Below are 12,125 nucleotides of genomic sequence, written 5' to 3'. Positions count from 1 at the left end.
TTCATTGTTCACAATAAAATTCAGATTTGGTTCCCAAAAAATGCGCATCTTTATCACAAAAGAGCTTTTGTTCCCAGGTGTAAAAATGCAACAGCACCACAGAGAAGTTCCACACGAGGTGCACCCTTTAAATTTTATTATCATGATTTCAGGTTAGGTGCGGCTCGGCTACTACAATGGACCAAATAATGCCTTGTCGGGCGAAACGGTTTTGTGTCAGATGCCTTTGATATTACCGCATCTCTATTCAACTGTTGAATTTTTTTTGTTTGTGTCGGCGGGAAAGCTGATTGAATTAAAGACATCACATTTAATCTTTTTTCAGTGAATCATTTCTAACTTTAAATAAAACTAATTATCCCACATCGTAAAATTTTTAAAAATCATACAGACCAAAGTATAGTTATAATTTTGTAAATGACAATTTTTCTTTAAACTTATTCCCTAGCAAGTTACATATCGAAATAATTTCTCTCTCGAAGCGACTTCAGTGCAGAAAATTCATTTGTATCATTTATTGAAAATTTGTTTTTTGATACAATTACCGATACCATTACTCACTCTCAAAGTTTGACGTTTTCAAGCGAAAAACGCCAAATTAATAGATTTCATCAAAAAGTTCAAGAATAACTGACTTACACAAGCTTCATTGACACAGTTTTGAAAATTTCCCGCCCTATTTCATATATGATAATTTTTGATGTGGTTGTTTGCTTACAGGTGGCGTGGGAAAACTACGAATTTTTGGTTTTTGCAACCCTCAGAATAACTTCAATTTCGTTTTTATAACGAAATACTCATCCCAATCAGAAAAACTTCACTATGAACCTCTAATGAGTTCTTTTACAAGGTTCTATTAGATTGGTGGAAACCTGTAACACAACTCTGTCTGTTTTAAATTTTAGCTGCGCCACGTGGTCGCCAGAGTTTGGAGAGTTTATCTACTATTTGCTGCTTTGGAATCAGGCACTTTCCAAGAAAATTTCCATTTAGTTAGATAATTTCATAGTAAGCTTCACTCTCTTTTCTAGTTTCCCATCCAATTTTCAAGAAATATTTATAATTCGTTTTATAGTCGCGAAGCCACGCTCCCATGATACTATATCTACAGTACCTAATATTGCCCATCTCCCCTCTTCCTTCAGTCATGTGTCATCATGCTTCTCCCCCTTTTTTCCTCGAGTTCTCTCTAACAAAAAAATGAGAGGAGAGTCGTGCTGCCGTTCTCGCTGCTTCGCGTTCTTTAAACCCCGCCTCCTTGTCGTTTCATACTGTTCCTTCACTTTTCATTTCTATTTGTTTTTGTTTCTACGAGTAGACGGTCGCTCCTCAGCTACCTCCAGAAATCAATGCCACCTCCGGACCGGCAGAGATTTTGCAGCTGTTTTTGGTCTATTGGCGCCTCTTGATCGAACAGTTCAGCATAGATTTCAACGTTCGTAGTTAGAATAAATGGTGTCTGGCGCGTTTCTCTAGCTTTGAGGCCATTAGTGAAACCCTTAATTTCATGATTACTGTAGATAGAAAGATATGCTGTTTTCAGTGTAGCTAAAAGTTTTGTCTGGGTGGGAGTTCGTTAGGTTTGAGCGTTTTTATTCAGTGTTACTGTAGAGTTTTCCCCTCGTGGGTTTGCGCCAATGACTCATTCTTAAAGTCTTTGAGCCTTGGTGAATCACCAACTACAGTGCGCAAAATATCTTTAGGACCCCCTTCTGGAAAACCCAAAAATGATATCACAAATCTGTGAATGCCAATTGATTCCAAATCCAAAGTAACCCCCGGACACAAATTTTCATGAACCTATTACTTATCATATCCTCGTACCACCAAAAAGTCACTTTTTTGGCCGCGAAATATCTTTAGGACCACTCAAAGGCGGCAACTCAGAGACAGATACCCTCCTGGCTTCACCCTTTATGGCGGATCTAGGTGAGGCCGCTTTCAAAACACAACCGCCTCGGCTCCCACGGCGGACAATACATTGCACAATATTTGAAGTCCCCCTTTGAAGTCACCACTCCTTTTTTTCGATTTCGGTTTCATCTCAAAGCAATCCCTTTTCTCTAGTTTTTCATCCAATTTTCGAGAAATATTTATAATCTGTTTTATAGCCCCAAAACCGCAATCCCATGATACTATATATACAGTATCCCAATTTCCCCCCCCCCCCCCCCCCCTTAGTCATCATAAGTCATTCAGCTTCTTCTCCCTCTTTTTCTCGAGTCAAAAAAAAGCGAGAAGAGAGTCGTGCTGCCGTTCTCGCTGCTTCGCGTTTTTAAACCCCGCCCCCTTTTTGCTTCTTACTGTTTTTTCACTTTTCATTCCTATTTGTTTTTGTTTCTACGAGTAGACGGTCGCTCCTCAGCTACCTCCGGGAAATCAATGCTACCACCGAACCTGCAGAGATTTCGCATCTGTTTTCGGTCCATTGGGCCTGTAGAACCCCTGTAGAACACCTGTAGAACAGTTTGGCATAGACTTGAGTACTTGTGGCTGAAATGAATTGTTCCTGGCGCGTAGCTGTAGCTTTGAGGTCTTCAATGTTTTGATGATTGTAGATAGGTGGACATGGCGCATCTAGTATACCGAGTAGTTATGTTTTGCTAGGTTTTTGTTTCTCATTCAGGGTTCCCGCTCGTGGGTTCCTACCAATGACTCACCCTTTAATTTCACGGCTTTTGTGGATCACTAGCCAGAAGACGTGCAGCTATTCGATTCTCCTTATCCCATTTCTGAAATTATCCACCCCTATTAGAATCCATCATTAGAATAAGCTCTCCTTCTTTTAACCTCGATATGAGCCTCAAAGGCGGCAACTCAGAAACAGAGACCCTCTATGTTCCACCCTTCGTGGGAGATCCAGGTGAAGCCGCTTTCACAACAAACCGCCTTGGCTCCCACGGTGGACCATATATTGCGCAATATCTGAAGTCCCCCTTTCAAGTCACCACTCCCTTCTTTTTTGATTTCGGTTTCATCTCAAAGCAAACAAAAGAGAAGCGGTGAGAAACAATTGAAGAAACAAACACCTCACTCGTCCCCCCTTCTCACCTCCATATTCTAATTTCTCACCCTCTCCCCTTAAGCCCTATCATTTTGTTTTTGCAGACTTTTCCAATTGTCGTCATAGTGAAGAACTCATGGGCAACATCAGTTGTTGTATCTTTGCGCCAGCCAGACGTCGGACACCCGAGGACATCGCGAGATGCCTTTCTGTCAAGTGAGTTTGAGGGAAAACTAGAAGTGATTGGAATTGAGCAGAGTATATCTAATTGGGGAAAGCGTTGCGGGAAAACTTGTCAGATCCTGATTAACCTGAAAGTCATTACGCACCCTCAAATCGGGATTCCTTCATACTGCCATTTCAATTCCAGTAGTTGCTGAGCCTCTAACGTTTCAGATCTCTCACAGACACCACTACGTCTGTCGCAATGGATAGCAACGAGATCATTACTTTTGCTGAGCCAAAAATCTTCGAAGTCCCCAGATTTAAGGTGGGAATTAAAATCCACTACAGAGTATCGACCAAGTATCTTCCTTTTTCAGAATTCGAGAGTGCTGATTTTGGGTCGTGTGCGAGCCGGCAAGTCATCTTTCAGAAACACGATGTTCCATGGATATGGTGTGGATCATGTGAAACGTATTTGTTCGAATGCGGACCAGAAGGTTCAGTCTCATTACTGGTGTGTTAAGTATAGACATAAAACAGATACCGCTCCCAATTTAAGCTATAAGTCACTCTGATTTGTTTTATCGATTTTCAGTCATCAAGGAAGACTTGTTGACGTCCAGGATTACGGAGGACTCCAGAATCTAGCGGTTAACAGCTATCGGAATGTTGCTGGAATGATCTACGTGTTCGACGCGGGAGTCAAGAACTACGATGAGGATCTGGAGAAGTACGCACGAGCATTCAACAATCTCTTGCTTAAGTCTCCAGACGCCAAGGTAATTTTTAGAGATGTCGGAGTAATTTAAAACAGATCGGGGATTGAAAAGTGAGAGATTTCAACCAGAACTCAGAAAGAAGACGCCTGGACAATTAAACAAGGTTACTGTAAGTACCACCTCCAAGTTGTAGTGTTGTGTGCTGTGTTTTTGAATTATGTTTGCTACCACTTCTTATTAGCTTCTCACATCTGCTTGCTAAATTTCCACTCACCTGAAAATACTAGATATAAAAAAATTAATGGAATAGTGGGCGTAGCTTATGAGCATTTTCACATTGACTACTGATCACTAATGAAATGCTGTTTATAATATTAAACTTGATATTTTTCAGGTCTTCGTTGTACTTCACAAGACTGACTTGTTGAAACCTGGAGAAGTCGAGACGGTAAAAAAGCCAAAACAAAAATATAGCATGATGTAAAATAATATTGTAGGTCTTCTGGGCACTCAAGTCCAAGATCCTCAAAATCCACGAAGGCATCTGCGGCAACATCATTGAGATTAACTTGAGAATGACCTACTTTCAAACCACTTGCCTGGATTCGATCGGCATTCAACTGGCTTGGAATACCATTCTCCAAAAATGTTTCCCATGCCCAAGAGACGTGAAAGACGCGGTACTCGAGAGAGGACGGGGTTTGAGAGCTGATCAAGTTCTTCTCTTCGATACCCGCTACCTGGTCTTGATGCGGATGGACAAACTCACTGATTACGCACCATTCCAGAATGAGAGAGAGGTTTACGAAACGCTATCGACGAGCTATCATGAGTAAGTGAGCAGAAGCGTGAACATCTAAATGCCCGACACAAAAACTCGGTTGGAAAATCGGCGTCCCTTGCTGCTGACTTCAGAGTCGCTATTGAACAGCATACCTTTACCGTAAAAATTGGTAACATGGCAAATTCATATTTTTGAAAATTTCTGAGAGTGATCGCACCATAGATCCAACATTTTCTTGTGAATCGCGCAAACAGTGACCTCCACTTTATAAACCTTTCACACAATAATTTTTCAGCACGTATCAAAACCGCAAGAGGTACCTCAAAGTCACCGATCAAACCTCCAGAAACTTTCTCGTCGTATCTCTCTTCGTCTGCCCAACTATCGAGGACAAGAAGATCAAAAAGAAAAAGGAGTAGTTCGACGGAGCGCGCTCTTTAATATCTCTAATGTTTAAAATCGGTCTGGTACTGTGATTTTCGCTTTTTCGTTTACCCTTTTCCCCTATTTTCCCTTTTTTTTTAATTCTTCCCCTGTGATAGCAATTTCTCCGCCACTCACTTGTTTTTCTCTTTTCGCATCCCTCCTTTCCCCCGATGTTCTTCTATAATTTTTTGGTAAATATATGAAATTTATTCGACGGAAAAGAAGTATTTGAGAAAAAAAGGGACATGGAATTGAAAGTAAAGAATGATGAGGAGGTAATACAGACAAAAAGGGGAGGAGGTGAAAAAGCGGGGAAATGAAAAATTTGAAAGATAAAAATGGATTTTAGCGATTCAATGAGTTTTGGTGGACTCCGTGACTTCCTCGACAGCCTCATCTTCGGCATCCGGTGCTTCTTCGTCGATTGTTTCCAAAGTACCTTGTTCCTTGACACCTGTTCCAACTCCATAATTTGTCGTCTCCGTTGATTCACTTCCAGCCTCCTCAGCCTTTCCATCCTCCGCTTCCTCAACTCCACATTCCGCCTTATTCTCCTTTTCAGATTCCATATCTTGTCTCTTCTTAGCAGCCTCCATAGCTTTCTTATCTTCAGCCTCTTTAGCTTTCTCCAGATAATACACCTTTCTTCTCTGTTTTCCAATCGAATCGTTTTTGAAAAGTCTTTTGTCATCAACTTGAAAACGGATTTGTTTCATCATGTAGAGGTAGAAACAATGCTGCACTATGTAGAATCCCGGATGTTCTTCGTAAAAGCAAAGAGCAATGAGCTGGCGAAGCCATCCGTAGTTAAACTCCTTCAGCATACGGAAGATTTCATGCATTTGTCTTGCTGTTTTGTTGCGGATAGTAGAAAGAACTTCGAGACGTTTTTCAAGGAAACGAGTGATGTGAACTCTTTGAACTGAAAGAAATAATGTTAAAGTCTAGCAAATACAATTGATGAAAAAGGTTAAGACTACCGTAGTCACAGAAGTCATGATTACGGTATCTTCAAACCTGTCTAGATCAAATCTCACTTGTCTTCCGTTGAGGATTTGTGTCTCCTTCCTCCATGATCTGCATGAAGAACTTTTCCGGATCTTTTCGAGCTTCATCTTCCATAGACTGCAACAAAAGCCTGTCTACGTCTTCCTGAGTACCGATCTCTTCCTCCACGTTTAATGTTGGTTTCACCTCGGTGTCGGTTGGTTGCTCCGGTACCTCCATCTAGAATTATAACTATAAAAGAAGACAAAGAAAGGGAAAATAGGAAAGAAATGATGGAAGCAGCGTTCGCATAGATTTCGATAGCCGGAGCTAGGCTCCTCCCCCTTTTTTCCTCCTCGCTGTCGTCGTCCCCCCTCGTGACCGTCCACGGGAGAAACTGTATGCATCTCTCCGACTTTCCATGTTATGATAAAAGTGCAAGAAGAGGGGAGAGTGCAAGCAATTACTCACCATTCGAGGGAGTATAATGGGTTTTTTATTTGAAAAAAAAAATTTCTACAGTAGGAAACAGAAAAATAGGAAGAGCGGAGGAAAGAAAAAAAAGGAAAAGTAAAGTAACGGGGGATGGGGAATGGGAAAGCTGACAAAAAGGGAAACTGGGGGTTGAAATTTCTGTAATTTTGGGAACGTATGTTTTAAGCTACGGGAAGTTCATTGGAGACCAAGGGAATGTCTGAAATCAGAATTAACCGTTAGAAATGGTATTCCTATTCTAAACAGAGATCAGTTTCTAAACAAATTAGAAAATTAACTAAAAAGAAACGTTTTTTTTATTACCTGACGTATCACTCAACAAGATAAATCAAAGAAGAAGGATTTTATCATCATACAACTACTCACAATCATAATTATTTTGAAACTCTTAATAACTATTAAGCTCACCAAGATTCATACATTACTTCATAACGATTATTCCCATTTTCTTCGCCGGTGGTCCTTTCCTTAGCAACCGAAACTCATCGTTGGGGTCGCTAAATCTGAGCTGGTGTACACACGCAATGGGTGGAGATAACTAGTGGTTAGAACACCTTTTTCTGCTCAAATGTAACCTAGATTAAATTTGCAATGTGTTTCTAAAGCTCTTATAGTAATGTTTTCTGAGAAGTATCGACCAGTCGATTGGACTAACTTGAAACTTAAGATATTCTGATTTTCGAAAAACGTTTTCCTTTATAAGGTGATCACTGTCAGTAATGAAAATGATGTAGTCCAATTTAGAATATATACAGTCCGATTTCCGGATTTTAATTTTATTTCCATTCTGACTCATTTTAAAATATTTTTGTCTTTTTGTTTAAATTTCAAAACATATCTGATGTTTGGTCACTTGTTTACTTCGTTTTTGCGAACAGTTTTTAAAAAATGAGTGAATCATATGATACGAACGCTCTTTTTTCTAGCATTTTTATTTAATCAATTTTGCGTCTATCCTGAAGACATTCTGGTTTTTTTATGTGCACATTTTTACCAAAAGGTTAACTATGAGAGGATAAAGCCAGCGCGGTTTTTTCTAATTTTTTCGCTTCAGCTATCATCTTCTGTTTTTTAGTCCGGTTCGCTTAGCCCTGCTCATTTCCATATCACTGCATCCACAGCTATCATTATCATTTCCTATTTTCGCTCATTATCGTCCAACTCCCTTGCCGCTATAGATATATTTTTGAGTTTTCTCTTCCAGCCAAAGCTTCAAACACAATATTGTTATCTGTCAGGCTGAAAATCAAGTCAATATCAAAGACGAATAAATTTTTTTGCACACACATACATTCACCTTTTTCGTTTTCTTCGGAGAAAAGAAAATTGAAAGACGCTCACTTTGTTCCTTCTTTCCGCCGGAGGTTTATCGTTTCAACCTGGTGGCAAATAATGGAAATAATGGAACGTATGCTGATTCTAAGCGAAGAAAGAGTGAGAGAATATCGGTAGGTTATAGCAGTAAAAGAACATAAAAAATTAAATTAATTGGGTTTAAGATAACTGTGTACTTTTGGATACCAGAATAACCGCTAAAGAGAATCAAAATTCCGGCTGACTTCATTTTGGTTTTCTTGATATTTTTCAAAATTTGTATCATTTTGGTCTGATAAACACAAAGTTGACTTTTTAATATTCTTTTGGTCTTACGTTTGGTGTTTTATATCCAAGAACAAAGTTTTGAACGATTTTCATAAAACACTTTTGATAGAGTATTAAATGTCACTGATTGTTTATAAATTGCATAGAAATTGCATAGAAATAACCAATTATATTGTTAGTGTACACATATTTTTATTTAGCCGCGGTTGGAATGGCCCACGCCCACTCATTTGCAAGAATTCTCTGAAAGATAAAAATGTCGAAAACTTTGAGGAAATTGTGGAGCCAGTGCGTGATCCGAGAGTTCCGTATCAAGTAAGAACACCTCGGGCACTTTGGTTTGTGCCTGAAGACTTGTACATGATATGTTCCGAGTTTTCGAAAGAGATGAATCTTTATACCTTGAGCACAAAATTTGACGTGAGTTTCTTCTTATACTCAATGTATTATTTTTTCATTTTTACAGATAGGACCGAGTGAAATAAAGATATCAATGAGCACCAAAACTGTGATTGTTTTCGAGAAATATTTTTATTTGAGCCTAAAAATTCGGTCTTTTCTGGACTTGCAACCGTCTGGACTTTATCTTCATGTTGTTTCAAGAACGTGGAAAAAACCTCCAAAAGATGCTAAACGAAAAGAATTGGATAAATCTATTTGTGAGTTTACTCAAACTATATGCCTTGCATGACCATCAATTTTACAGCGAATTTTCATGACATTTATGAAAAAGTCTGCTACATCGACAAGATTGCCAGATTGATTCAATCTAATTATGATCACTTTGGAAAAGATGAAAAAGACTTAAAAGATATCAACTTTACGATTGATATTAGTGTGAATGACCACAACTATTTGGATGCTGCAAAAGTAGCAGCCAATTGTGAATAATCCTTAAAAAACATTTTTCAGAAGGTGCGCGCTTTTGTATGTAAAATCTATGAGAGACAAGCCTATGTTAGAAATCTAGACTGGAAATTCAAACTCACGAAGCCAGGGGACACTACAGATGCGAAGTTTCATATTGGTATTCAAATGAATTCGGGCTCATTTTTTATCGGACTTCGATTGCTAAGGTAAGAGAATTTTACTTTTCTCAGTGTCAATGGTAGGTAAAAACTGAAAATTCGAAACTTCAAATTCACCTGACGATTGTCTCTGTAATCAAACTACTCATCATCCCTCCATTATTTTTCATTTTCAGCTGGGAAGATTCATATGCTCATCTCCACTCCACTAAAAGATACGGCGACTCAATCGCTGACTATATTAATTTTCTTGATATCCAAGATGGGATGACTGTGCTTGATGTAGAAGTCTGTCTTGGAGAAAACCTGATGGAGCTTGCAAAAATCCCAAAGGTACTCCTACTAGAGATATCTAACTACATAATTGTAACAATTTGAGTGCCATGCCATTGGTCTGCTGAAAACTGAGGGACACGCCAAAGCTGTATTGGATAACCTTGGGACGGCACAGAACATGTGTGGGTTGAAGTGTGATGATTTCCAGTTGATTATTTCTCAATCGTATCGTAAAATACCAGGTGTCAAATACAAATTCCGGATAGGGAATGTAAGTCGTGTGTATTCCAGGTTGCTTCGACCCAAAGGTGGTAGATCGAGTTCTCTTCTGCCCACCAACTCATATGGACGCTGTGGAAATTGATGAGTTCATGAGTCATATGCATAAGTTCATGGACAATTTCTCCAAAGGATGCATCTTCTTGTTTGTTCTCCCTTATGTCACCTGCTTCGAATCGTGGGTGAAAGATCGTATTCAAGACAATCCGAAATTCGAGGTGAGATTCTGAAACATATGGGACAAACTTAATTTATTAGTTTATAGGTACACCTAAACAGAATCACCTCCGAACTTCATACGCAACGACGGGTCATTTTAATTTCAATTGTATAAGCAGAGCACCAATTTACAAATTATCCATGTTTATAACTTTGATGTACAACATCATTCCTTTTTCACTTTTTCCCTTTCACCATCTTTTTCTCTTTCCCATGATTGTTGGTTTTTCCCGGTTTGGCACCCTTTCATCATCTGTATTTTCTCACATTACATTTGCAATTTTTCTCTCGTTCCCCCGCTCTACCGTATCACTAAAATGTGTGCAGATGGACAATAGGTATAGAAAAAATCTAAAGAGGAAAAAGCAGAGAATACAAATAAAAATATTCACTCCTCTCTTCTACCCAAAAATGTACTTTTCTGTTATACGTCAGAGGTTATATTCCTCGGCTTTTTATTTCTGTTCACTTGTGTCTCTTCTTGTTTACTAACATTCGTTTTATTGACTACAGAGAATGGGTAACTACATTGCGCTTTCATCACTTGGCCCCGAAGATTTCGCGTCCGTCGGCACAGAATGGGGGAGCGAAGATTTCAGGAAAAAACTACAAAAGAAACAATTCAGTTCGAGAAGAGATGTGGCTGTTGCTGCATCGGAGGATGAAAAAATGGCATACGGTAGCTGCATTTTGGAAGCAGATGAAGCGGTTAGTAAAGGTCAAACAAATGATAGAAGGCTTGAAACGATTCACCTTCAACTTTCAAGCGTTTGAGTTATCTTGGCTATTCAAAAAATTTAATAGTTTTTATCATTAGTTTCAAAATTTCTAGCAATTTTTATTATAATTCCGATTTACACGCCTCTATTACCCCTTTCTCACATATTTCGCACACTGTAGAAAAACGCGCACTCTGGAGAAAATGATTACGTCAAACCACAAAACGACTAGAGGAGAAGGGGAACACACAATTCCAAGAATTGAATATATTTTGTACTTCTGAAAAAAAAAGTGCACTACGTATACACAGTAAATGTGTATAGTTAAGTATAGGTAAATCTAACACTCATTTTTACAGACCAAGGACAATTTCGAGTTAATGATGTACCTCGAGGACAAAGAGCTCGACCTGGGAAAGGGTTTGTTTCATGTTAATTTTCTTCTTATTCCAACTAAATTTTCAATTCAGATCATCCGATATGGGACAAGTACAACGTAATGGCAGTGGAACATTGTGCAGAGATTGGGTTACCAATAAGCAGTATGTTCTTTTTATTATATTTGGTTCCATTCTGAAACCAGGACTAGGACCGACCTGGCCCGGATTCAAAAAATGTGCACAATTTTCAACAATTTATTTTTGAAATGTTTTGAAATTTTCATAAAAAATAGTCACAATTCTTTCGCACGCTTCAGTTTTTATCGAATATTCGACTTTTTTCAAAAACTTAACAGAAATCACGCATTTTTAATGAAATTCTTTGAAAAAATTTGAATTTCAACAGGAGCACGGCCCGGAATTTTTCAACCCTGTCTGAAACTATCTGCTATTCCAGCTCTCACCGCGTTGGCCCAAAAATTGGTATCTCTCCGTGCTAGAGCCCTTCAACATATGGTCCCGGCAGACTATGATGCGGTGAAGGACTATCACATCTACGACCATCTCATCAATAACTGGTCGGAGGGTATTACCCTCGATATCCATCTTCTTCATACTTTCCACCAAAACAAACAATTCCGTACCGTCGAGACTCGTGTCCTCCACTGGATTGCCTCCAGAATGAAGAATCCTCCGAAAATCTACTAATCTTTTTTCTCTTTTCTTTTCAATTGATATTTTTTATACGAACGATCTCCACTAATAAACACACATTTTGTTCTGTTCACTTTTTAAAATTAGTTTGAATGGTTTGAAACCTCAAAATATCTATCAATAGCTAGCCAGTGAAGTATGACAAACTTCTTGCAGAATCGTCACCATGGAATTTGTCCTTGGCCTTGCAAATCATCTCAGAAGCTTGGAGAGTATCTCAATTAATCTTTTCTCAAACCAAGGTATGAAAATATAGAAGTTGATATCTCAGTATAAAAATGTGAACACTGAAAATGGGCTCCGGGACGTTTCGACACCAGACATATCG

At 38.8% G+C, this 12,125-nt stretch overlaps 3 protein-coding genes across 3 annotated transcripts; 2 read left to right on the top strand and 1 right to left on the bottom strand.

Moving 5' to 3' along the window:
• Positions 1-2,796: 2,796 nt before the first annotated feature.
• GCK72_022169 (uncharacterized protein) lies at positions 2,797-5,091 on the top strand (the record flags this gene model as incomplete). Its single annotated transcript, XM_003106907.2, has 8 exons — positions 2,797-2,863; positions 3,109-3,220; positions 3,401-3,494; positions 3,547-3,683; positions 3,765-3,948; positions 4,283-4,336; positions 4,386-4,720; positions 4,968-5,091. The coding sequence occupies 8 exons, from the start codon at positions 2,797-2,799 to the stop codon at positions 5,089-5,091; spliced, it is 1,107 nt and encodes a 368-aa protein (XP_003106955.2).
• A 360-nt stretch (positions 5,092-5,451) lies between these two features.
• Positions 5,452-6,325, bottom strand: GCK72_022168 (uncharacterized protein; the record flags this gene model as incomplete). The annotated part of the gene is made up of 2 exons (XM_003106951.2): positions 5,452-6,020; positions 6,136-6,325. 2 exons carry the CDS (start codon positions 6,323-6,325, stop codon positions 5,452-5,454), a joined length of 759 nt encoding a protein of 252 aa, XP_003106999.2.
• Positions 6,326-7,972: 1,647 nt separating this feature from the next.
• Positions 7,973-11,791, top strand: GCK72_022167 (uncharacterized protein; the record flags this gene model as incomplete). Its single annotated transcript, XM_053734686.1, has 12 exons — positions 7,973-8,028; positions 8,383-8,602; positions 8,649-8,841; positions 8,889-9,052; positions 9,095-9,258; positions 9,387-9,543; positions 9,590-9,728; positions 9,778-9,983; positions 10,498-10,692; positions 11,063-11,123; positions 11,174-11,245; positions 11,541-11,791. 12 exons carry the CDS (start codon positions 7,973-7,975, stop codon positions 11,789-11,791), a joined length of 1,878 nt encoding a protein of 625 aa, XP_053578252.1.
• Between the last annotated feature and the right edge of the window lie 334 nt (positions 11,792-12,125).

Source organism: Caenorhabditis remanei, chromosome X (assembly GCF_010183535.1).
Source record: "Caenorhabditis remanei strain PX506 chromosome X, whole genome shotgun sequence".
Classification (NCBI taxonomy): domain Eukaryota; kingdom Metazoa; phylum Nematoda; class Chromadorea; order Rhabditida; family Rhabditidae; genus Caenorhabditis; species Caenorhabditis remanei.
The sequence above is the reverse complement of the archived record's forward strand: the minus strand, read 5'-3'. Positions and strand labels throughout refer to the sequence as shown.